Genomic DNA, 27,396 nt, shown 5'->3' with positions numbered 1-27,396 from the left:
ATGGTTTGAATTTCAATATGGCTATTTGTTTCAGGGTTAAAATGTCCAATATGTTTACGAAAATTTCGTTGGAAAGCTCACGTTAAAAGGCACATAGACTCGATTCATTTGGGAAAAAGATATGATTGCCAATATTGCAATAAATCGTACAGTCGTGAAGATGAATTAAAAACTCATCAGAAGAATGTTCATTCCCGGTATATTTATTTAAATATGATATTTACTCGTCTTTTGAGACGAAATACCTTTGGAAGGGTAGAAGTCAACTGTACAGGGCTCCCACCAAGTACCTATTTTCCTGTAAGGTCCTTAAATAGTTCTATTTTTCAAAAAACCGCAGGAAAAATGATAAATTTAGTAGCAAGAAATGATATCTAGTTTATTAGGGAGAAGGTATAAATTCGCCACATTTCTAGCTTTATCTCCAGCCCAAACGTAGGTCCGGAGTTAATCCCCACAACCAGCATCTCATTGGTTCTTGAAAACTCACGTCAGGGCGACGCGAATGACGAAAATTACGTATTTTATTTTCTGACTGAGGAGAGGCGAAATAGCCCGGCTCCTTTTACGTCCCCCCTTGTATTTTGAAAGGGGGACTGCGACTATGGCGCGCGACTACTTAGGCATCTTATACTTCTCCCTAATAAACTAGATATCACTTCTTGTTAGTAGTTAGTCAGTGGTAGGTATCTAGAATAACCGTTTCCGTTAAGAAGTAACGGAAACTCGTCAGTTTAAAAAAATAATTCTAAGAAAAAATGTCCGAAGAAAAGGTCTAGTTTAGCGCAATACTACAATTTATGCAAACAAACCAAAAAGAATAATACGTGATTTGATTATGTTCCAATGGCGTTTGGTCTCCTTAGACTGGTAGAAAAAGAAGAGTAAACATTGTTTTAGGGCAGATACTAATTAGCTTTTTTTTACAGGTTTCCAATTCCAATTGACGATCTAAAAATTTGAAGACTGTATTTTCTGCAAACAATAACCGACCGTGTAGGCATAGCAAATGAGTGAAAGAAAAATGTGAAAATTAATTTTAGAATAAGGAAAAGTATTTTATTAGACATTTTATCTTGGGGGAAATATTGTCTCTTTTTGTATAAAATTATGACATTTGGGAATAAACCAAATATAGGGTATATTTTTACACTTGTAAATTATAAAATGTAGTTGATCGTTCATTACTGTTGCTCGCTTTTCTAATGACTCGAAATAAATAAAAAAAACTTGAAATATTATATATTTCAGATTCTAAAAACATCAAGAGATATTTTGCAAATAAAATATTTGAACCTGTAATTCTATACGATTCCAAAAAGTCGAAACAAGTTTGCAAAAAGGATGATAACGCAACGGAAAAGAAGACAACTTCCCCAATAATATTTAGAAGTGATAAATTGTATTATTGTACACTATGCAGTATGGCGTATCGCAAGAAATCAACGTTGGAAAATCATTTAAAAATGTACCATCAAGTTTACAAGTCGTTTAAAAGCTAGGACGTTAACATATGGATCTGAAATACTTCATTAATAACCCGTTCTATTTGAATTATTTTTCACAAAATAATTTGGGAAACAGTATTATAGTTTTAAATGCAATTTAGTTTTTGCGATATACCTCATTTTAAAACCTGTTAATTTTATCCAGTTTGGTTTTAAATGACAAATAAAATATTATTTATTAAAAAAATAAGTATTTTAATTCAATACTTTGAGTGTTAATTTGCGTTTCGGGACTAGAAATTCGTGAAGTTGCGGAACCTCTTAATATGAGGAAGTAGTGAATTCGTGAAGTTGGGAAAAAAACCTGGAAATATGAGGAAGTAGTGAATTCGTGAAGGAAGGGGAACCTGGAAGTATGAGGAAGTAGTGAATTCGTGAAGGAAGGGGAACCTGGAAGTATGAGGAAGTAGTGAATTCGTGAAGGAAGGGGAACCTGGAAGTATGAGGAAGTAGTGAATTTGTGAAGTCCGGGGACCTGGAAGTATGAGGAAGTAGTGAATTCCTATAGTCGGGGAACCAGGAAATATGAAATGTTTGTAAAATCAGGGATGGAACTTTAAAATATTGAACAACACGGGAATATTTTTGGGAAGCCTCATAGTAGTATTCAATCAACCTTAGAAACATAATCTTTTACTGAGCAAATCCGTTTTTCCGTGGTAAAGGTTACCGTTTCTAAGGTTACAACTTTAGTATATAGTAAATTCGTTCATTTTACAGTGCATAGGTGGTGCTAGGTTCACTATAATTTCCTTATTTTGCATGTACTAAATAAACGAGCATCTCTAATACCTCTTCAAAATTTGGTGCTCTTCAGGAGAGAAAGAGAGAATCGAAAACCACTTTTCTCTCTCTCCGGGGAAGGGGATCGAAGTGATCAGCTTTAGTTGGGACTGGACCCAAGACCTAAAACCAACGTAAATCGTATTGTATTGAACCGTAGTCTTAACTGGTAGATGTTTTAGTCAAATATATAATTTAACTACAGACTGACCTCGACGGTTTTTTGAAAAGCGGGTTACGTAAGCGTGTATAAGAAGGAATTTGAAAGAATGTTTTTCATTTAAAATGTTGCCAATATTTTTTCAAAGAAGCAGGCATAAATTAACTAAAGACTACAGACTACACTCGGTTTTTTTTAATTATTTTTGTTGGAAAAAACACGTTTTTTAATTTATAAATTTCTTTTAGTTAATAAGTATTATAAATTTGAATGAATGTTTTCTTTTGAAACTTTGCCAATATTTGAAAATGTTTTCCTTTTCAAAGAAGTAGACATAAATTAAATAAAGACTACATTCGGGTTTTTTTTATTTATTTATTTATTTTATTTATTATTTTTTTGAAAAAACATGTTTTTTATTTTATAAATTCATTTTAGTTTAGAACTAAATTAATTTACATTTTCAATTAAGGTGAAAACACCAAAATACTATAGGACTAAGAAGCGCGGTTGATTTTCCCGCCCAAAATCATAAATTTTACTAATGGAATTATATAACATGTATCTATATTTTAATGAAAATGATTCGTTTCGTTTTGCATAATGGAAAGATACGTAAAGCCGCCTGGTTCATTTCATTTGGAAGTTCATTGTTTATCACCTTTTATATTACACGAATCTGGTTTTAATTTAGGTTAAAAATTGGTAAATAGGAGGTTAATGTTCTTATACAGTACGTGTAAGGCAGTAATTACCAAATAGCTCTGGAAATTTACATTACGGGTTCTAAAAAGGTTGGGTAATTAGGCATCTCCAATTGTACATTATCCACCAACGTCACTAAATATTTTACCTACATACCCCTTAACAATTTCATCAAACACATAACATTGAGATTGTGCAATATGGCATAAAAGAACCAGATATTTGTTCCACAGAGTTCTGTGCACATTTGGAATACAATTTCACCTTTTCCTTTATTTTTTGGCCAACTTTATATTAAGTTTTCTTTCAAAATTGGTCTTTTACAGTTAGGCCTATATTTTAGCCTATTTCTTTGCTTTAATTTCTTAAGATGTGCCTTCAAACTTTATGTTATAATAATGACATCAAAATATTACTTACTTGCCTTTAAAAGACCAGCAACTTCTAACTTCATCTAATGAACTTTTGATTATTGCTTCTTGATGGTAATTTTGAGTGAACTCAAATTAGTACCACCATACAAAACGAATGCAATATGCTCGCCTTCCAAATCTATGTCTATCTAGGTTTATAAGTATAACGCCGCCCTCTAGCGCGTTGAACATTCCAAATGAAATGAACTCGGCTTCCTTGAAATCCCGTAGCTTAGCAACGTCATTTTCTCCTCTTCATACTTTCATCCTCATTCTCCCTTTTGAGTAACCATCCATTAGTCTATCTAAATGAAGCTAATATACATAATGTTCATGGCAGCATCTTGTATTGTAGGTTTCATCATAAGTTTATAAGATACGTTCCATAAGGATGACACTACCCATACTTCGTAAAGCTAGTCTTAGACTTACAGCTCGAGATAACTAGTTCGAGAACGACGGAAGCGAGAATTGAAGACCTACAGTCAGTGGTTAATTTTGCAGGACTTCCATCTAGGTCCTATTTAGTCTCCATTACTAAGCCTTTCACGGCGCCCCAGTCACCAGGCGTCGCTTTACCTCGAATCTATGACCTACTTCAATCACTTCATGACAAGCTCCAGTTTCTAAGTTACCAGTGACAAACTTATGGAACATGTCTTATGAACGTATGGTATCCATCCAACGTTCCATGCCTTCTCTATGTTGCGTCTATTTCACCGGATGAAAATTTTAAGGGCTTCCTTAGCTGGCATAGCAGTTCGTTACCCTTTTCGTTTTACCCCTCTCTGCCCTGCCTTGCCCGCCTTTTCGTATTCGTTGCAAGTTTAGAATCGACAGTTTATGGTACGCCTTTCCACTATTAAAGTTAAACTATTGATTTTTCCAAGTGGACGCTTGATGGGCGGCTGATGTTGCCACCAGATTTCTTGGCAACGCTCACATTTCGACCTCTTATGAGGTTTAGATGAAGCAGGGTCTTTTTAACAGTACTAGGTCATAGCACGCGTTCCCGTTTCAAACCCACGTTATTTCATAAACAATTTGTTTTGTGCGCCTTCTACTTAAGAGCATCGTTTCTGCAAATTTTCAGCCTTCTACAGATAAAGCGGTTTGGGCTGGGTGTTAATTTATAAATAATTTTAGTTAATTATTCCGGAATAAATATATTGAGCTCTGTACTTATCTCGCAAGGGGGGAGAGAACATTCATTCCCCCCTGGTGCAAGGCTGTTTCGCCCAAAAACAATAAAGGGTGGCGCTAGGACCATCTAAATAAATAAACCCTGGATGTAGTACTAGATTATGGCGTATTTTCTGTGATCTTACTCTTTTCAATTAATGTAAAAATCCGGGGATGGGTATGATCTTGAGCTTCTATAAATAGTGGATTCACAAGTGTTGCCAGTCAATTGGCAGTGCAGTTCAACCGCTATCTATAACAGACTGATAGCTTGTAGTATTCTGTTCAATTCAGTGACCATTCAGCTCCAAACCTACAGGATATGTTCAAATAATCCTGAAACATGCGGTCAAAGTTAAGAAAGGGTGAAGGCACTATCTATCCCTAGTAATGATGGTCAAGCTAATTAACATCAATGCTTAATTATAATTTACAATTATAGCTTCCCAGTTGAAAGACACGAGTTTTAAAGAACATAAGTTGTTCCAATTTACATGGTTCTTTTAAATTTCAACATAGTTATCAACGAAAGGAACTTTTCTGGTGTATATACTGTGTACAATACACACTTTCCTATATACGCGTCCTTTCTCTTCGTAACCTTACACTTTCACGTCAATTTTAAAAGTTGAGACGTGTCAGACTGAATTTTAAAATCCCCTTTCGAAGAACGGGTTCTTTCCCTATTACGTGTAGCCTTACGTCGTGTGACTGCCCCTATTTACACGCGCTATATTTTTCCCGCGTTCTCAGGCCCAGCCATAGCACGTGCAATTTCCAATTCCCGCCAAGCGGACGCTGACCTTCCTCCCCCTCCCCGAATCTGTCTCTCACGTGAAATAATCCCGCCTACCATTCTACTACTCTCCTTTCAGGGAAAGGCTTTGAATAATGACGTTTAAGTACCAAATATAGTATCAGTTGTCTAATATAGCACGGTCAGATACTATGCTTTAGCTGTTAAAGAGTTTGAGCTTGATTATCGATTTTTAATTTAAACTCCTCCCCCCTGTCCGTCCTTTGTAGTAGTGTACATACGTACCGGATGTATGTGAATCTGAAGTTATTAAATACAAAATCCCAATCTCATACTTTTTGAACTAAATATAATTATATTTTTAAAAATGTACTATTATATAATGACAAGAAGCGATATCTAGTTTATTAGGGAGAAGATATAGATTCGCCACATTTCCAGCTTTATCCCCAGTAAAAAACGTAGGTCCGGAGTTAATCCCCGCCTCTAAATTATAACCAGCATCTCATTGGTTCTTGAAAACTCAACGTCATCGCGACGCGAATGACGAAAATTACGTATTTTATTTTCTGACTGAGGAGAGGAGAAATAGCCCGGCCTCCTTTTACCTCCCCCCTTGTACTTTGAAAGGGGGACTGGGACTATGGCGCGCGAATACTTAGGCATGTTATACCTTCTCCCTAATAAACTAGATATCACTTCTTGATCACGTTTTATTTTGAAGAATTTTCAAAGTGCCTTAACAGATTTTTTGTCTTTTTAAGAAAGAGCTATAAAAATATTGAAGCTAAATCAGTTATAGCCCGCGATAACTTTTAGTTAATATACTGTTTTCTGTACTTTGCGAGGCTTATTACACCTCTGCTTTTGTATTCTCTTAGTTTACGGTCTGACCTCGCATTCTATTGATTAAAATCCTTTCTCATATTCGCTACCAACGTATTTTCCTCTCTCTCATTTGCATACGTTTTCGACGCATTTATTTTTTACATTTCTGGACAGTTTTGATTCTCAATTTTTATTAGTTTCCATGTAGAGAAATGTAAATTATTTTATAAGGGAGATTAAAATGTAAATGATATTTACTTTTGCGTTTTCAGGTCAACAATATCCTACGTGTCCTATTTGTGGCAAAACTAGTCCGACATTTATTTGGAAATCACACCTAAAACGACATATTGAATGCCATTCTGGTCCCAAACACGTATGCCCGAATTGCGGTATGCGATATGGTAGAAAAGATACTTTACAATATCATATATCAAGATGTAGGAGCACAATTTTCCAATGATAATATATGCAAAGAAATTTCAATTTACCAAGGATTTATTCGTGTTACTAGGAATATATGGACATATCTTTAGGTACCGTACAGCGAAGTTTTGCATACTGTTTTTGCTTCTTTAACACTGACAAAATGCAAAGACCGCATTGCTCTAGTACTTTAACATGAGTTTGGGGGAGGGGGGTGATTTAGAACATTATTCTTAGTAACGTGAATGAGTTCTTAGTATTACAGAGTATATTTTTTTTAGAAAAAAAATGTTTAGATTATAAGATACATAAATAAATTTTGTTCGACAATTCCAAACCAGTACTGTTAATTTTATCTTGCAACCTAAATTTAGTCCTCCGACTTCCTCAGTTTTAAACGAAAGATTTCACAGAATTAATATTATTTCAGATTGCGCTATTTGTGGAGCTTGTTTTAAGCGGCGTTCGGAACTAGAACGTCATATCCGGTTTTTCCATGATGTCAATCGCTTTAAGTGTGATAAATGCCCTAGATCGTTCTGTAGCAATTATGAATTGCTTAACCATTTGCTTACAAGGCATAAACCAGATCTGTAACTAATTATTCGGTATTTTTTAGACAATAGATCTGTGGTGCTAGTATTATTATATTTATTTTATATTGTGTGGTTTTAGTTATTGGTTTATAAATAAATACTATACTTAATTTAGTGAAATTTTATTTATGGGATTGGTTTGCTAGATACGTATTTCGTAAGTACAGAATATTCAATATCCAGAAGTAAAAGACGACTTAGTATTGAGTGATATAAGATTGTCACTACGTATCATTTGCCAGTATTGCCGAGGAGTTACTCACTCGGTTTAATCGACTCTACACTGTATAGTCGCGGTTTCAAAGTGTTTCGCGCACATTTTGTTCAAAAATCCACCTTTTACGATACAATAATGAATAATCAATATTTGGTGTGCGAGGATGGTGAGAGTGATTAGCCCCTCGGCATTAGATAGACGCCATAAAATAAGTTCACCATGGAAATGATTGTTAAAGGTCTTTTTACTTCTATGTAATACTGTTTTTAAAATATTAAAATAAAATTATATTTAATTGCTCGTGCACTTATTTATTTTGAGAACGCCTTTTTTATATAAATATTGTCTTTATTTTCAGCTTTGCACTCTTTTATTGGACATATTACCGTGGGAAACACTTTTCCCATCACCGAAGAATTTTACTACGATCAGATACAAAAATCGTTGTAAAAACCTAGCGTTATTTAGTCGTAAATTAATTATGACCCCTCATTTTAATATGTTTATTAACCGACACAAGTTTTCAGTATGAATAAGAGCTTTCTTGCGCAATATAGTATTGTTTTAAATCAATACTTAAATAGATGCTCCGGCCTAGAATTATTTTCTTTTTTAATCAGAAGAGCGTATAAAATTATGAATATATCAATTGAAACCATGTTTCTATCTACAATATTAAAGAAGCTACTAGCAATTAAGTTTCCGTAATGGACACTACACGTTAGGCTTACCCGCGATGCACTGTGAAGTACCCCCATTGGACGCCTAGTACCACTTGACGGATTCGTCCAATAAGTTATTACGGAAACTACGAAATTATAAATTACGTGAATTGATGTAAATTTATTTATGCAACTTTGAAATAAAGTTTTTGTAATAAACTGTTGTTTAGTTTTATTTATATAATTATAAATTTAACGAACTCTCGAAAAATTTAAACATATACTAAAATAAATTATTTTAACACATAGGTCTTCGGTGTTTCAATATGTTCCCCGGATCCACAATTGCGCAAAATGAAGTTAATGTTGTAAGTGTAATTAAAGTTAAAGGGATTTTAACGATCGATTACGCGCTATTATCCCTTTAATTAACATTTTAAAATGAACAGCTATTAAAATAGAATTAAATCTTTACAGGTTGATATTGGAAATGGAGTTTTAGTAAGCCGTGGAATGATTGAAAACGCCATTCTAAGTTCTCCAAAAGGAACGCGATTTGTGAGAAAACTGCTGCTACAAGTTTTCTCACAGGCTGAACTTAGAAAATGTACGGTTTTAGGTAAACGTTACAATAATCCAGGCTCTGAATCGAAAGGATTGGATCCCGTTAGATACCAAGCTATTGTTGGTAAGGGAATTATTAAATTCCTTCGTCATGTTCATATGGAATACAGGATTTACAATTGATATTTGTATATCAGAGTACACCCTTAATAAATATCCTAATTCAACATACGATGAGATAAAGTATGCCATTACAAGTAAATTATGCGAAATTAACAAGAAATATAGAGTTTCAAGGCCAAAGGTTCTTCTATTTATTTGTTAATTCTGGAACACATACAGCTATTAGGAATCGTTGCGTAGCCATGGCATTTTCACTCAACGTATCTGGTCGGTTTTTATGGGAGGAGCTAGACTAATCATGTATGATGAATGTATCTCGCTGCCTGTTAAACCTCGCGTTACTGCTAACCAATGAAATTACAGTTTGAAAGACGTCAGAAGTATGTGGCTAAGTTCTCAAGCTCGGCCCACAAACCTCGCATAGAAATTAACAAGGGATATATGTTGACGCAATGAATCCTATTAGCTGTATGTGTTCCTGATATATACAATGTTTTTTAAACCAGCCATAAACATATCAACACCATCTTCTTTACAGCCTAAACCGCCACTGAAAATTCCACCACAAACTTAACCGTTGAAATTAAATACTGCAGTTTAAACACTAGTCCTTGCAGTGCGATATTTAACATTCAAAATGTTACAGAAAAGTTAAATATCTGTAGGTTACATTTGTAAAAATAAAGGAATAGATATACTAACGTCGGTGTATACCTAAATTTTTATCATGTCACCATTAACCCTGAGAAATTTGTTAAATAGTTTTAAATTGGGTTATACTTTTTTTGCAGATATCTATCGTGTTGAAGAAATTTGTGATAGAAACTCAATACACGTATGTTTTGACTTTTAAATAATGCGATGTTGATTTGTTGCCAATTAACAATACACGATAAAATCGTGAAAATCACTACATAGAAATACGTTTCACAGTTTCACACGCTATACCTTTTTCATTTGAAATCTTCGTTCGAACAGGAGTCTTAAATATGTTAAATTACTTTTAACAGGTCAATATTGGAGCTAATGTCTCAGTTCATAGAGAAAGTCTCAGGTTCTTATTGGAAAGTCGAGAATTCATGACAGCAACAAATTTTGCTAGAAAGTTATTACTCGCAGCGTATCCCGAAGATAGTTTAGCGAATGTTTCGTTAAGCGGGAGTCGCGGAAAACAGATTGATGCCTTGTGTTTGCAAGACATAATTGGTAAATTCGCAATCCGTCACATTCATATGATGATAATTCGATGAAGCGTCGTTTTATTTTGTGTAGATTATACTCTGCGATATTTCCCGGAATGTAGTGAAAAATCCGTTCGAAATGCTGTTGGTGATAAATTAAGATTTATTCATTATAATTTGAAGAGAAAGAACTCGACGCATCAGCAATTTTAAAATACCTATTTTCTACAAATGTTTACAAGAAAAAAAGCGTTTATGAAGTTTTCTTATCGAAACCTGTTTTTAATTGCGACGAATGTTGGAAATTGGTTTGGCTTGATAATTTTATCAATCACTTACAATGGAGGCGCACAAAGTCTAGTAGATGGATGTAGTAAATGTGAAACAATTCTGAAAACCAAAATGATTTAGTTTCATTTTGTGTATTTGAGACGACTTTAAAGGGCATTATTACCAATTAAAAATATTTCACATTTGTTATGATGTATTTGGAGACAATATAGAACGACACAATTTGGTACAGTTGTAAAAATTATTAAACGATCAAATAAACTTGTTTGTTTACCATTGGTGTTAAAATTTTCATGCGTTTACATGTAGTGATGATTAATAGTATGTTATAGGCCTAGGGTGACAAGTGTAGGCAGGCAAAATGCCTTTTATTCGTACTAATAACCTAACCATGATTGTTGTTTTTAGGCATCGAGTTTCTATGCGAGGTCAAAAAGACGCCTCGTAAGGTCGAGACCACTCCTCATAAGGTCAACACTTCAAAAGTCATTGAACTTGATGTATCTGGGGAAATCAAAATCCCCAAAGCTTTAGTTGTTCTAAAGAGGCTAGGGAAGGCTCACCAAAACGCTGGCAGCTTAGAAAAAAATAAAATAGGTGCGACGGAGAAAAGAGTTACGAGAGCGCCACGAAAACCTGCTAATATTGTTCCGTCAACGAGAAAGCTTAGATTTTCAAGAACCAAAGAAGTTAATTCTGTAATACCTGAAGAAACCCTTGCTAACACCAAAGAAAAGCGAACACCCAAAACTACCGCCGATAAAAATGAAGACTCCGAACCAATTGAAAATCGAAAACCTGATGAAACGTTCAACGCCAATACTTCCACAGCGTCGGAGAAAAATCTCGTTGGCTCTAAAGGAAAAAGAACGCGAAAAGCTACTACCACTGAGAAGAATGACGTTGATCAAAAACCCTATAGTCCAAATGAAAATCTCATTCCAACGGATTCCTGTGATACGAAGAAGCTGGATCCGAATGAAAATCAAAAACTTGATGAAACGTTTAACGCCAATGCTTCCACCGCGTCGAAGAAAAATCTCGTTGGCTCTAAACGAAAACGAACGCGAAAAGCTACTACTACCACTAAGAAGAAGGACGTTGGTCCAAAAACCTTTAGTCCAAATGAAAACCTCATTCCAACGGAGTCCCCTGATACGAAGAACCTGAATTCCAAAGAGAAACTTCCACCTCAGATGCATTGTGAATTTGGTTCACATGAATCTCTTTTAACTCAGGAGGACCAGAAGACCAATGACATTGTTTCACGCGAAGATCTTCCCCCAACGGTGAAGCAGGAGGCCAATGACATTGTTTCACCCGAAGAGCTTCCCCCTCCTGAGAAGCAGGAGGCCAGTGACATGGTTACAATTGAAGATCTTCCCCCTGTGGAAAAGCAAGAAGCCAATGACATTGTTTCACCCGAAGATCTTCCCCCTCCTGAGAAGCAGGAGGCCAATGACATGGTTCCAATTGAAGATCTTCCCCCTCCTGAGAAGCAGGAGGCCAATGACATGGTTCCAATTGAAGATCTTCCCCCTCCTGAGAAGCAGGAGACCAATGACATTGTTCCAATTGAAGATCTTCCCGCTCTTGAGAACCAGGAGACCAATGACGTTGTTCCAATTGAAGATCTTCCCGCTCTTGAGAACCAGGAGACCAATGACGTTGTTCCAATTGAAGATCTTCCCGCTCTTGAGAACCAGGAGACCAATGACATTGTTCCAATTGAAGATCTTCCCGCTCTTGAGAACCAGGAGACCAATGACGTTGTTCCAATTGAAGATCTTCCCGCTCTTGAGAACCAGGAGACCAATGACGTTGTTCCAATTGAAGATCTTCCCGCTCTGGAGAACCAGGAGACCAATGACGTTGTTCCAATTGAAGATCTTCCCGCTCTGGAGAACCAGGAGGCCCATGGCATTGCTCCAATTGAAGATCTTCCCGCTTTGGGGAACCAGGAGGCCCATGGCATTGCTCCAATTGAAGATCTTCCCGCTTTGGGGAACCAGGAGGCCCATGGCATTGCTCCAATTGAAGATCTTCCCGCTTTGGGGAACCAGGAGGCCCATGGCATTGCTCCGATTGAAGATCTTCCCGCTTTGGGGAACCAGGAGGCCCATGGAATTATTCCGATTGAAGATCTTCCCCCTCTGGAGAAACAGGAGGCCAGTGGCATTATTCCAATTGAAGATCTTCCCCCTCTGGAGAAACAGGAGGCCAGTGGCATTATTCCAATTGAAGATCTTCCCCCTCTGGAGAAACAGGAGGCCAGTGGCATTATTCCAATTGAAGATCTTCCCCCTCTGGAGAAACAGGAGGCCAGTGGCATTATTCCAATTGAAGATCTTCCCCCTCTGGAGAAACAGGAGGCCAGTGGCATTATTCCAATTGAAGATCTTCCCCCTCTGGAGAAACAGGAGGCCAGTGGCATTGTTCCAATTCCAAATCTGCCACGTCTGGAGTCACCTCAGATGCCCGTCGTCTGTTCAAATGAATCATTGTCATCTGACAATAAATACGCTGGTCCTAATGGGAATCTTCCACTTCAGGAATCCAAGACGATGATTACCATTGGTACAGATGAAAATATATCACCACCGGAACCAAATGAAAAACATATCATTGAGCCAAAAGAATCTCCCGAAATGAATGTTAACACTCGCGAAGAAAACCTACGTTCCATGATCTCTCCTGACAGAGAAATGCCAAAACTGTCTCCCGAATTGCTCGCGATACAATTGAAACCAAATCAATTTAGTCCCGAAAGAGACTATTATTGTCTCGATGACCATACCTATTGCATGTCGGTAAAAGTAGAGGAAATCGACATTAAAAATGTACCTTTAGTTTATGATGTAATTGATGATGCCACCAAAGATCCACCAGTCCTCGAAGCAGTCCCTGAAGTTGACCTGGTACTTAATACCAATCGTGAACGCTCAATATCTGAAACAGATTCTGAAGCGACAGATATCGATGACACTTGCTTTCTCGACACTGTACCACAAAATCCCACTGAATCTTTGACGGAATTAAAAATGGAACAAGATGAGGACTGTACTATTGGTTCTAGCCAATTCCAAGTGACGGAAGATGCTCCTCAAGAAAATACCAGCATACCCGTCATCAACCTGATTCCAATGCCTAGCCGCATTGTGTGGAACGATGAAGATAGTGACGTAGATGGTGCTAACACCTCAAATGTTGAAGAAGATGCGGATGATGGTAGACCACATCATGGAGAAGAAGATGGTGGATCAAAGTATGGTGGACAGTACGAACTCGTGGACCCTGACCCTCTGATGGATCGTGGCCTCGAGAGGGCGGAAATTCGCAAAAACAAAAGGGGATTCTTTACTCTGTATTTCGAAAACCATTCTTTCTACCGGGATCGTTCGTACCAAGAAGGTTATAAAGGTCGTATTCATTGGCGTTGTTCCAAGTACCGTATGAGGAATGTCCATTGCAAAGCTAAAGTCGTCACTCGTCATGGATATATCGAAGGATATCCGGATTATGAACATAATCATCCTTTGCCTCCTTCCAGAAAAAAATGAAGCAACTTCTCCCTCATGATCTCATTTATACCCTTTCAAATCTAATCTCCATTTACGTTTTATAATAATTTTAATTTCTGTCATGAAGTTACGTTTTTTTTCGGCAACAAAATTGCATGATTTAAGTACAATACGGGTAATTGTTCCTTTAATAATAATAACAACAGTTTTACTATTTTTCAAACGCCATACGTTTTTGGCAATGTGTAATTTTTAAATTTTGAACCAATTTTAAAAACTTAATTTTAATGTAATTGTAAATTACACGAGAAATTCATGAGTCTTCATCAATTTAATTGTTAAGTTTTGTGATTGCTTAAAATCCAATATTGTGCCATTATCACTAATTAATTCTAGTTCCTTATCAATTATTTTGTATTTTTTTTCGAATAAAACTCGCTTTTTTTCGGCAATAATTTCCCAAATTATTATTAACTTCATAATTTGCTTAATTGATATTACTGTTATTGTGGTTTTTTTTAACCAAAATTTGTTTTAATAGACATCCTTTTAAATTACTGTAACAACAATAATAATTCAACTGGAATACCTAAAAGTGTAAGTTTTATGTAAATCTATAATACAGATTAATTTTTGTTAATGAAACAAAACACAAATGTTTCCATTAGAATGTACACTTCCGTTATACGAGTTCCGGAAATCCTGTCCTGGTACACAATGGATACAGCTTCAATCGTGTAGGTTATTACGAGTCTAAATACAATGGTGTAATTAAATGGAGATGCGTTAATAATACCTGCGAAGCGACGCTGGCTACGAAAAACAACTTTATCGTTTGTTACTCAAACTTAACTCATAATCACAAACTATTGAATGATACCTTACAACCTTGTCAACCACCCTTTGGTCAGGTAGTTGAGATTAAGAAAAATCTAAAAGGTAATCCAGTATTGTACTATGAAGGTTATAGGTTTAACGGTATTAAACTGTACGCAACTGGGTACGACGGAATTATGCATTGGAGGTGTGCTAATTACCAAACTGAACGAGGCTCTTGTCGAGCCAAAGTTTCAACGCTTAATGGTAGAATTATTAATTTTTCCGAAGTACCACATAATCATCCCCCGGTGTAATTGTATTATCCACATTTCTTATTAAAGATATACTATTTTAATATGTTTGTACTTAGTTTATTGAGATACATTGTAATTAATATTTAAAAAATACATATATATAAATAAATATAATTAATAATTTTGTTATATTTCAGAGGCATTTTGCTATGTTCAGGAACCGTTTGCTATGGTAAATAAATCGTTATTTAAAGGATAAGTTGAGGTGACATAACATTATACATGAAAAGAACGAAATTTTTTAAATATAAGAGGAATTAAATATTCAAAAAGAATAAATGATTTCTTATTACAAAATAATTAGAATTTAAATAGTCTTAAAATCGAGGACTACTGTGGCGCAATTGGTTTTGTTGCGTCTGCAAAACCTAACCGATTACCCATACCTCTCTCATCCTATGAGAATTCAACCAATCCCGTAGGGGTAAGAGGTTCAATTTAGCAGACGCCACTAAATCAATTGCGGCACAATAGTTTTCGTTTTTAAGGTAATTTAAATGCTAATTATTTTGTAATAAGAGATCATTTAATATTTTAGTTTTATATTTAGAATAAAGTATAATGTTGTGTTATCTGAACTTCTGCTTGAAGTATAAACACGAGTGCAACAAATACAGAGAATGCGCAATTCCATTGTCACGCAACACTTTTCCTGCGTTATGAATGCTCTTTAAGTTCTTTAGACTTGAGATTGGAAGCTAATTTGGCTAATTAACCTCGGCACACTATATATTTTACGTGTACTCTTGACAACATGGACACGTGACTTGTCGGAATTGATGCGGATTCTTTTAATTTTAAAATATTCTACAGAACACGGAAATTGTCGATATTGGAGTTGGCAAACACGGATACCCGCAATTGATTTATAACGGATTTAAGTACAATTTATCCCGTTCTAAAGAACTGTCTGAACGTTCTATGGTACATTGGAGGTGTGCCAGTTATCAAACTACAAGGGGTTCGTGTCGTTCACGACTTATTACTGATCGTGGGAAAATAGTTTATGTACACCACATTCCTCACAATCATAAACCACACGTTGCCTAAATTAAATAAATGTATGGTACATTGGAGGTGTGCCAGTTATCAAACTACATGGGGTTCGTGTCGTTCACGATTAATTACTGATCATGATAAATTCATTTATGTACATCACATTCCTCATACTCATAAACCACAAATTATCTGAATTAAATGTATGTCTTTACAAATAAATGTTTTTTTACCAGCAATTGCCATTTTTGTGTTGTGTTCTTTAAGCGACGATGTGTTTTATTAGATCCGCGTGTGTAAACAGTGTGTTTCTGAAATGTCTATTAGCAATTAAGGGGGATGTTCTTTGGAAAATCGATTTTGAGTCGAAAATGTAACTTCTATCTATGAAATTTTACCACAAATGTTTCGAATTGAAATAGTTCAAAGAACACAGACCTTTCAAAAATACCCAAAAGTAACCAATATCCTGATGGGAAACGCAGGGCTAACGGAAGTTAACGCGTTAAACCGAGGTGATTCGGTTGTTCTTACTTTAATTAAAGGAGACATTGATTAATATATTTAAAAATTAATATTAATAATCTGTTATATTTCAGAGACTTATTGTTATGTTCAAGAAACGTCTATGGTAATTAACTCTTTTAAAGGTAAAATCAAGAGTAGATTTAATGCAGAATGTCCAATTATTATTGTGCCAAAAAAAAGGGGTATTTCATCATTGACCAATTCGAACTATGGAAATAAATGCTAAGCAGTTGGCACTCTGTTTTATATACTCTTGATAACATGGACTTCCGCAATCATGATTGTCAGAAGTTCAGAACTAGAAACAGATTCTTATTATTTAAAAAAATAAAAAATAAAAATGCTTTTTGCAGAACAACACGCAAACAGCTGATATTCGAGTCAGGAAGGGTGGATACCCTCAATTATTTTATAACGGCTTCAGGTATAATTTGGCTTGTCCTCAACATTCTGTACGTGGCTTGGTACAATGGAGGTGCGCCAATTATCAAACGAATAGGGGTGCGTGTCGATCACGATTAACGACCGACGATGGTAAAATTGTTGGTATTCGTGATGTACCTCACAATCATAGACCACACTTTGTCTAATAGACAATTAAATGTACCTGTACTAATAAATTTACGTAACAAAATATATTTGTAATTGCTTTTATTTTTATTATTATTATTTTGCGGGTTCTTTGATGCTAAGGTAATTTTATTTCATGTACAGGTACGGTGAATAGAATGTTAATATCATTTTATTTATTTAATTAGAAATAATTTTTCATCGTAATCGTGAAAACGTCTTAACATCACCTCAAACTAACGAAGTAATACTATTACAAACTAAAGGAGATTAAACCGAAGTGTTCAATACTTCATTAATATCTTTGAAAGTTTCATTTTGATTGGGAAAATTTACCTATTGTCCCATTGAACCAAATGAAGCTACGAGTATGTTCACTTAACCTAACCTAACTACACTACTCTTACCAATATGAAATTTTCAAAAAAAAAATAATAATTTGAGCTTTTTGATTTAGAACTTCGGATTAATTTCCAATTTTAATTCAAAATAAATTCAACATTAACCTAATTGAAAATTTGAATTTTTTCAGAGAGCCATAGTAACAGTTAATCTTAAAGGAAATCTTGTTTTATACTTTGCTGGATATCAGTATTATTTGAATGGCAAACAAAGACCTACGGCTGACAAAGTTGTCAAATGGAGGTGTCGTTATTACACAAAGAATTGGGCTCGGTGTAGATCAATATTGTCAACTATCGGCTTTCAAATTTACGACCTGCCGAATGCTGCTCATAATCACCCACCCTCTGTAAAAAAATCAACATTTTTGAAAGGAAAATAAAAACAATTATTTTGCGTACCGTACTCCTTAATTTTTTTGTAGGTTGATGAGTTAATTAGTGTTTATAATAATTACCATATATGCAATAAGTTCTAATAAGGCGTTTAATTAATATTTTAGAACTTGTGCTTCGTAAACCACACGGAATTGTAACTCCAAATCAATCCACGGTTAGTTAGTTATTTACGAATTTCTTTATTTCAAATTAAAGTAAAATTAATATATATTTAAATATATTAATTAGGACTACACCGTAATTAGGAATCAGAAAGGATGTCCATCTTTAATTTATGAATCGTATCAATTTAATAGACGATATCGATATCATCAAGATTTTAAAGGAATTACTCGCTGGAGATGTTCTTGTTGGGTTAAAACGTATTGCAGAGCTAAAATATCGATGAGAGATGGAAAAATTATCGAGTTACCCAATGTACCCCATAACCATCCAATACCTAATGCATTTAACTAATTATTAATTAATTAATTAAAATTATAATAAAATTGAATCTTAAAAATTTAAATGATTTTGGTTATTTATTTACCTTTTCTTAAAATTTAAAAATTTTATTTTTTATGGTAATTTTTTAATTTTGAGTTCAATTTACAGGAATGCATTCAATGGTTTTTAATATTGATACCAATATATCAAGTCCCGTAAGTTTAATATCTTTTAATCGAGGGGTTGGGAATTGTGCGAGATTAAGGATTATAAATGACTAAAATATTCAATTAAATTTCAATAATTGTTTGGCTTAAAGGAGATGATATATACAGTGCTAGAATTTTTTACTATTTAATCGCAAGAGCGTATAAAATAATGAATATATCAATTGGTCGTACAAATATCCGACCCCTCTGCGTGATTCACTTTCAATATATTACTTTTAAAGTACTTGTAATTCCTTTAGACGTTTGAAATAGTCATGAATAAGAAAGGATGTCCGTCATTGTACTTCCAAGGGTACCGTTTTAACCGTGAACGCCATTACGAACCCGATTTCGAAGGTTCTATGCGTTGGAGATGCGCCAATTACTTCACTGTTAAAGGCGGTTGTCGAAGCAGGTTACGCACCTATAAGAACAGTATCGTCACCTTGCCGACAGTACCTCATAATCATCCCCCATAATTACGGTGCAAGACATACAAAATGTCGATTATGTATCCCATTAAACCAATAAATAAATAAATAAATAAATAAATTACTCATTTGAAATACTGGTTAAGTTCGATTCATTATTATTGCACGTGCATTTTTAAGGTATACTTCTGCGTCATTAAATTAACAATATTCAAATTATGTTTTTAGAGGAACCAAGAATTGCAATTCGCAGTGGAATTCCCTTAGGAAATCAATTACCCGTAAGTTCAAAGGTTATAAGGGTTTACTTAAACGTCAACGTGTACGTCGGATAGCATTAGTAACTTTTTGCGATATCAGATGCCTAAACCAGGGATAGATTTAATTTTAGAAGTAGGAATGGAGAACAGAGTAATCTGGGCGCACGTCAAAGTCCCGGACCCCCTTCCACGGGACGGAGGGTTATGAAGGAAGAGGCGGGTCATAGCGACAGAGGTAAAAAGGAATTACGTATTTTTCGCCGTCCCCGTCAGCAAGTGAGCAAATAAGAAATTTAAACTTTTCGGTACGTGTTGGACGGAGGGGCTCTATACTGGGCTATGAGTCGGACTAACCGTTCTCCATTCCTACTTCTAAAATTAAATCTGTCCCTGCCTAAACTTTAATTAAGCTGAGATTGTTTTAAATACAAGAAAATGTAAAAAGTGCCTGTAATAAGTTAATTTAGTTGCTTAAAAGAATTAAAAAATTTGCAAAACACACGTCGTTTTACGCGTACACGTATGCGTTTGAGGTCTCAAACCTTGCAGATATTATACGATCCTTAGAACAGATACTCAAGTTCTAAATTATATTTTCAGAAACCCACAATCCAATTCAATCTAAAAGGATTTCCGGTTTTATCCTATGAGGGGTATCGTTACAATAGAGATCGCAACTTTCGTTCTCAAAAAGAGCGTAATTACGACCTAGATTACGATGGCGTTATTCATTGGAGATGCTCTAATTACCGTACGAAAAAAGGGTCTTGTCGAACAAGAATGTCCACGCTTAACGGAGAAATCACCCGTTATCCTACTGTACCCCATAACCACGCTAAATCTAACGGACTAACCAAAAAACCAGCTATAATTTTTATATAAATATCTTGAAAATAAATAAAACATTTTTTAAAGACGTTGGTATTTACGAATTATTAATTAAATGCGAGGTCGCGACAATTTAGTGATTGAAGTTTTTAATTTATTTTTTATTTTTATTTAGAACTCTACAGTATTAGTTATTCTGGTGAAATGAATGACCCGGTGAACTGCGCATTTTCAGTATGTTTGTCTTAAGTTCTGAATCGCCGCTTTAGGACATGGTGCAACTGAGATATGAGTGGCAATGATTTTGTAATTTTAGTGGGAGCCCCGCAAAAATGAAGCAATAATTGATTAAAAATTATGAAATGACAACATAGTGTATTGCGAAAGTTGCCACTCTAACAGACTCCTAAAGGGGTCGCTTCAGAATTGAATATTTTATTATTTCATACGTAAACTATTTACACGTCTGTATCTCTTTTGCAGTCTTCGGATAAACCTGTTATTTATAGAAACCATAAAGGTTTTCCATTTCTTATATTTTGCGGATATCGATACAACCAAGATCGCAATTATCGATCAGTTAAGGGAACGGACATTGAAGGAGTGACACACTGGAGGTGTTCAAATTACGGTAGCTGTAAGACCATGTGTCGCGCCAGGTTAACAACATTATTAGGCGATGTTATTCGATACCCGAATGTTGAACACAATCATCCTAGACCAGACACGAGTTTTTAAATCAATTGAATAAAAAGTACTATTTATTGAAGAGTCTAAATCAAAGTTGTCAAATCTTACATTCATTTCGTATCAACAAATATTCAAAGACCTAAAACAAATTAAACTAAACTAACTTACAAAATTATTAATTAGTATATACGTAAATTTAGCGAATCATTGTTCAAGAAGAAATTCCAACGATTATATCGAATGTGGGAATTACGAAGGGGTAAGGGATATTGCAAAGACTCTTTTGAAAATGTGTTGCTTTTTAATGTGTTGCAATTTGTACAGAGATTCATAATGTTTCACACGAAAGCGGGTAAACGACCACGCCTTTTGTTCGACGGTTATTTATTTTACTGCCAATCAAACGCCTCAAAGTTGGGAACGCAATATTGGCGTTGTTCGGAATTTTCAACTATAAAATGCTCGTGCCCCGTTAGACTTAGCACATTGGGCGATCAAATTGTTGCGCTTCCGAAACATAATCATAATCATGCCAGAGTGGAATACACTGACGAATGAATTACCTTTCAAGTACATCACCAAACCAAAAAGAAATGTCAATTAAAAACATTAATAATAAATAAAATGAATTTGTTGTTATTTAAATCTGAATTTTATTTACAAGTGCTTAGTGTTGAAAAACCCTAAACGCAGATAGCTTGATTATAGTATAGGCTTTACAAAAGAAATAATTATAGAATTAACCAAAACTTCATGTTATTTGTATATTCTTGGCTTCTGATTTGAGTTGCTTTTTAGGTATTGTATCACGTAAAAGACGTTCAAGTGTAACCAAAAATTCAACAGAAATTAATGATGAAAATTCAACATCTACTGATCCGACTGATAAGGTATATTAACATAAATGAATGTATACCCTTTCAAAAGAAGGGGTGTAAAATGAGGTTATATTAAGAAGAAACGTCCAATACAGACCAAATTTGATGGACTAGCAACTTTGAAGCCCCTTCTGTTGTTGTAACCCTATATCAAGCTGCACCCCTTCTTTGAAAAGGTCTATTTCAATTGCTAATAACTTTAAGCCTAAATAACTTTCACTGTTTCAGTGCATACGTATTGTTACTAACGAAAATGGCACAAATATGGCATTATATAAGGGATACTTGTACCATCATCGCTCTAGTAAAGTTGCTTCCCGTAACTTGTACTGGAAATGTATTTCAGCTAACACGCAAAATGTCAACTGTCAAGCTCGAATTAAAACTAGAGATGGTTCAGTTATTGATGACTTTGGACAAGCGCATGACCACTCTAAACATGTTCTAAACATTTAATTATTGATACCAAAATTCCTTTGAAAGTTGAAATTAAAATTTAATATTTTGAATACAATATATGTCTCGTTTCTTTGTCAATTTGTAAAGATCTTTGATCGAAATTTCGCATTTTTTTACCAATGATAACGCGTTGTTTCAACATTTCAGCTCATCAAAGTTTCGTGTTTAAAACGAATTTCTTAGTTGCGCAATATGAAGAACCAGAATATATTCACCCTTCTGGCAATCAAGTATATATATTATTTTTACAATTAATGCCTAATTAACTAATTAACCCAAATATTAATTTTTCTAACTAGAAAATAAGGGTTATAACTAATAAAAATGGTACTCGATTAGCGTTATTCGATGGCTACGTTTATCACCAAGATAATAGTAAAATTAATCGAAAGAACCTTTATTGGAGATGCCAAAAGAAGACCTGCAAGGAAAAATGTATCGCACGATTAATTACGTTTAATGGAGAGGTCATAAAAGGGTCTAACCCTTTCGCACATAATCATCCAAAACCGGTTTTTTACGTCCAAGAAACAGAATAACCAGTTTCAAACGAAGGAAATGTTTTTTAAGTCTGTAACTTAAATGTATAGAAATTTAGAAAACTATACAAATAATAAATAATGTAATATATAAGAATTTTACGTGTTTTACTAGTCGTATATGGTTAAAATAAACATGATTTTCTAATTTAAAAAGAAATTTTGTTCAAAATACATTATTTTTAAAAGATATATATAAAACATCAATTTTGAAAAAAAAAAAAAACAATTCGAAATTTGTTTTTGATGCACAGGTTTAATTGGTTTCAATTTCCCTGGTCTTGATGATAACTGGAAAAATCGCGGACGAAAAGCTCGTATGAAAAACGTTCGTGTTACTGAAGAACGCCGGACCAGAAATGTACGAATTACTATACATAGTTTCAGACTATGGAGGACTGTACCACTTACACAAGCATGCCAGGCTACTTGGCGGACGAAGTGCAGTAACACCAAGTAGTCTCGACTCCTGGTGTGTAAATGGTATCAGTTCTCCTTAGTCTGAAAACTATATATACATATTTCTTCATCAAACAAGCAATAATTTATTTAAATTAAAAAAATAATTTGAACATAATCAGATTCAACCGAAACCAAATGAAAGAGGATTCGAAAGAGTCGAATTCTCTAAAGACGAAAATGGTAAACCTCGTGTAGTTTATTGTGGTCATAATTACACCCTGGGCGAACACGGCCGAAAAAAAGGGGAATCAACTTGGTATTGCGAAAAATACCCTTGTCAAGCCAGACTGGTTGTACGCAAGAATATTATTACTTTTAAGAGAACCAAACATAACCACGATCCCCCAGATTTGTTTTTGTAGAAAAACATTTCACCCAATGTATTATGTGCTATGTACCGCAATAAAATTTTTGATATTATGTACTATACATTTGGGGCGTTGCAATACTAAAATATAATTGAGCTTAAATAATATTTTTTTGTCGATGAATTGTTGAAAAGTTACTAAATTGTATTTTCTAGAAGCAATCACACCTTTGAAACAAAACGATGTCGAAACTACGAAGGTATTAACGTAAAGTTTATTACTAAAACAACGTGAAATCGAGTGAAATTTTCGACTTTCTAGAGCGTTCAACTTGTAAATATCCCTCTTCGTCGAGCCATGTTTGATGGTTACAGTTTTTATCTTGGTCGGGCCAATGAGAACATTTATGGTGTAACTAGAAAATACTGGCAATGCGAGAGATATCGACGAAAAACCTGTACACCGTGCCCGGCGCGTCTGGTCACAAACGAAGCCGGAGCTATACTGACTCGGAATAATCAACATAATCATAGCCCTTTTGATATCTAGACTTTTTGCAATAGGCCTTTAGATGAGTCAACTTGTGTTGAGTGAACTAGTTGTGGCGTGGAAACAGAAGTTGGACCAGTTGAATCACCACCAAATTAAAAGTTGACCACCCTCCTATTTTTGTTCACTCAACTTTTTGACCCATCTAGTTGAGTCAAAAATTGTTATCGTCTGAATAGCCCTTTTCGTCAATTTACAACGAAATAAGAGAACTCAACAACAACGGAATTTCAATTAATAAAAATTTTGCAAAAAAATATATTTTTTACTTAATTACATTAGCGTTAGGTTTTTTGACATTTAATTCTAATTTGAAGAATAATTAACTTCGTACCGTTTTTAGGGGTCATTTACTCTCAAACTTCAACGCCTATCTCTCCAATCAAAGTATGGCATTCATAATTTCTTCGTTCGAAGCCATAAGCCTATTCAGTTTTTTTAATATAAAGCCTTTACAAATGCAGAGAGTTGAAATTATATCTCATCCGAGTGGCCGAGTTAGAGCTATACTTGATGGTTACCATTTTCAACTTCAGCGTTTTAGTAATGGTAAAATATATTGGCAATGCGCGAGACATCGACGAAGTACTTGCACACCTTGTCCCGTCCGTATCATCACTTGCGGAGGCATCGTTCAGTCACGGTTCATCAAACATAATCACGGTCCGACTGATAAGTAGATTGATTGCTCACTGTAAATGTAAAACGATCAAATAAATCGAGTACTGTCATTATATTGTTTTCAATTTTACAATCACTTTTATGGAGGGTGAAAAGGAAAAATTAGGTTATTTTTAATTGATTCTTCTACTAATTATAAGACATAGTGAAACATCCAGGAATTATCTCCGAATAGTTTTAATATTCGAATTAAACTTATTAGAATTCATAGATAATTTGAAATTACCACCTCCGACCAATCTTTTATTTCACAGAATCACAGTACAGATTTGTCATATATTTAGTAGAGGAATCGATGAAAATTAGGCCTAGTTGATTTTACTTTTGAAGCAATATTTCACCAATAAAGTTCTTATTGAAAACCTTACCTTACCGTAATGTTTATTGTTGATTACTAGTATTTGAAAGTAATAGTGTAAGTTACTAGTTACAATATTTTACATACCAATCAAGTTAATTGATACTTTCATGTTTTAGCATATCATTCAGATACCGTTAATCGCCCATCTGACCAACAACAGAAGTATCTAACCGGGAATAAGGTATGAATATAGCATTCTTCAACATCCGTGTGTTTTAGAAGGGGTTTAAAACATTTGTATCTTTGCAGAAAGCGCACTTTTGTATGAACGATAAGGGTCGCGAAAGAGTTTTGTACGATGGACACATTTTTCATCCGCACATGACGAATGGATTCACAAAGAAACGATATTGGCAATGCACTAGGTATCAACGTAAACCAGCCCCTTGTCGAGCTCGGATAGGGACATTCGAAGGACGCGTTGTGTCCGAACAAGGACATCATAACCACGAAATACCTGATCAAAGAAATATATTGTCCATGTTCCAACAAGTACTTGATTAAATAAATACTGTACCAACCAACCAACTTACAAAGCATCCCGCTGTTGAGCTAGCTTTGTAATGTACGAAGATAATCAAGCAATAAGCTTTTTGTGCCAAATATTTGTATGAACAATAAAAGCTTATGAACTGAACTGAAATTTCTGATATTTTAAGTATCACATACTTCGTTACATCACTTCAATTTTGAGTCAAACTCTTTCTGTACATTTTTGAAATATATTTTTCATTTTTATAGATATACTTTCATTACATAATAATTCATCTAGTCTTTCATCAAAGGTATAAATTATGCAAAAATAAACGTCCAGTTCAATTAAACATACGATAATGTTTATATTTTTAATTATTCTTACAGGATTTACAATTTGTCTTTAATCAAAAAGGTTACGAAAGAGCTTTGTTTAAAGGATACGTCTATAGTCATCAACGAACTACACCTACGGGTAATAGGTACTGGTGTTGTATCCGGTATCAAAAACAACACCAACCTTGTAGAGCTAGGTTAATTACTTACGACAATACGGTTGTGTCTGTAAATGGATTTCATACTCATGATCCATCTTTTGATTATACCGAATCATTTTTGTAATTAAAAGTTATTATACATAATAATAAAGATTTTTAGTGAACTCTTCATTGAAAGTGTATCTATTTGAAACGCGTTTTAAATTTTAAAATTATCCGATTTTAATTGTTAATACAATTAAATTTAAACGTTATTTTCTTAGAGAATTACAATCGGTGGTCGTCACATGATAATGGACTATCAATGTTCCACAATCCTGATAAGGTGATACTGAAATTTATATCAAATTAACTTAACACTATTTATTAATTTTAATTCTTTTTATTTTCTTTTCAAATAGACTATTGGGATATTTACAAATGAAAAAGGTACACAAATAGGTGTATATCAGGGTTATCATTACTATATTCATCGTTCCAAAAAAAATTTGGCTAACACTTATTGGAGGTGCATAAAATGTTCCTCAAAATGTCCGGCTCGATTGGTCACTTTTAATGGATGCGTTTTAAATGACGAAACCAAAATAATTCATAATCATTGAACAAACATGACCGAATAAAATATTACTTTTAATTCTTAATTCATCTTACGCCTATTTATTTTTGAACAGTTCTACAGTCATAATCTTATCAAAATAAAAAATCAATTTGAATGTTCAACTTTATTTATATTTTTTTTTATTTAGTTGTTAGGAGGGTTCGACTTAAAAATCGGCCTGTCGATATGAGAAAGGTAAACATTTTATTGTTTGCAACTTTCTTTGGTTAACAAGTAACTTATGAAAATTGGTTATTATTTAAAGAAAGCGGAAATTACATATGATCACAAGGGTATATTGGTTGCTTTGTATAATGGTTACGTATTCAGTCACCACGCTGGTCCAAGCACAACGGAAGTAAGAAAATATTGGCGATGTCGTAGGTCCAGACGACGCGGACAACCGTGTCCGGCTCGGATTACAACTTATGACAATTGTGTTGTTAAAGAACTAGGAGTTCATAATCACGCTCTTTCACCTTGAATAAAATATCGTTTTTCCCTTCTTGATCTCTATTTTATTTTAACTAATTGAAAAGTAGAATTGCGTGGCTATTTTCTCATCTTATCTATTTGGGCTTTGAGGGAGGAGCTAGACTATGATGTATTTTACGTCAGGAATAATTTATCTCCCTCATTGCTTCGCCATAGTCATACGGGCAGGCAACTTCATTGCCCATACGATATAGGAATGTAAGCAGACAACCAAACCAATGAAAGCACAGTTTGAAACTAAAGACGTCAGAATTATAACGCGTGACGTAGAACACTCAAGGCCCACGCACAAAACCCGCGTACATAT

General features: G+C 34.5%; 2 protein-coding genes across 5 annotated transcripts in view; both read left to right on the top strand.

The window, feature by feature from the left end:
- The window catches only part of LOC149702714 (uncharacterized), a 36,731-nt gene that overhangs the window by 4,584 nt on the left and 4,751 nt on the right, over window positions 1-27,396 (top strand). Inside the window, exons 2-5 of one of the 4 annotated variants that reach the window (XM_089866624.1) lie at window positions 8,547-8,605; window positions 8,715-8,925; window positions 8,999-9,105; window positions 9,463-9,624. The exons of 2 other annotated variants lie outside the window; for them this stretch is intronic. In XM_089866624.1, coding sequence (XP_089722750.1) covers window positions 8,564-8,605; window positions 8,715-8,925; window positions 8,999-9,105; window positions 9,463-9,498 — 396 coding nt within the window. In that variant the 5' untranslated portion in view covers window positions 8,547-8,563 and the 3' untranslated portion in view covers window positions 9,499-9,624. Of the gene's footprint in view, window positions 1-8,546; window positions 8,606-8,714; window positions 8,926-8,998; window positions 9,106-9,131; window positions 9,760-9,934; window positions 10,131-10,196; window positions 10,793-27,396 lie in introns of those variants that run through there. One more of the 4 variants, XM_089866623.1, reaches the window with a different exon arrangement.
- Window positions 10,792-26,640, top strand: LOC149702715 (uncharacterized). The gene is made up of 16 exons (XM_089866598.1): window positions 10,792-14,514; window positions 14,586-17,388; window positions 17,677-17,966; window positions 18,049-18,098; window positions 18,173-18,585; window positions 18,840-19,291; window positions 19,871-20,332; window positions 20,582-21,047; window positions 21,113-21,678; window positions 21,895-22,355; window positions 22,425-23,025; window positions 23,246-24,370; window positions 24,448-25,206; window positions 25,275-25,810; window positions 25,887-26,321; window positions 26,398-26,640. The coding sequence occupies exon 1, from the start codon at window positions 11,593-11,595 to the stop codon at window positions 13,954-13,956; it is 2,364 nt and encodes a 787-aa protein (XP_089722724.1). The 5' UTR covers window positions 10,792-11,592; the 3' UTR covers window positions 13,957-14,514; window positions 14,586-17,388; window positions 17,677-17,966; window positions 18,049-18,098; window positions 18,173-18,585; window positions 18,840-19,291; window positions 19,871-20,332; window positions 20,582-21,047; window positions 21,113-21,678; window positions 21,895-22,355; window positions 22,425-23,025; window positions 23,246-24,370; window positions 24,448-25,206; window positions 25,275-25,810; window positions 25,887-26,321; window positions 26,398-26,640.

The sequence above is a fragment of the Phalangium opilio genome, unplaced genomic scaffold (assembly GCF_054372755.1).
Source record: "Phalangium opilio isolate 3A_F unplaced genomic scaffold, DU_Popi_V2 ptg000017l_1, whole genome shotgun sequence".
Classification (NCBI taxonomy): Eukaryota; Metazoa; Arthropoda; class Arachnida; order Opiliones; family Phalangiidae; genus Phalangium; species Phalangium opilio.
The sequence above is the reverse complement of the archived record's forward strand: the minus strand, read 5'-3'. Positions and strand labels throughout refer to the sequence as shown.

Excerpts from the sequence above, each read along its gene's own strand:
- LOC149702715 (XM_089866598.1), top strand. The coding sequence starts at position 11,593 with ATGCATTGTGAATTTGGTTCACATGAATCTCTTTTAACTCAGGAGGAC.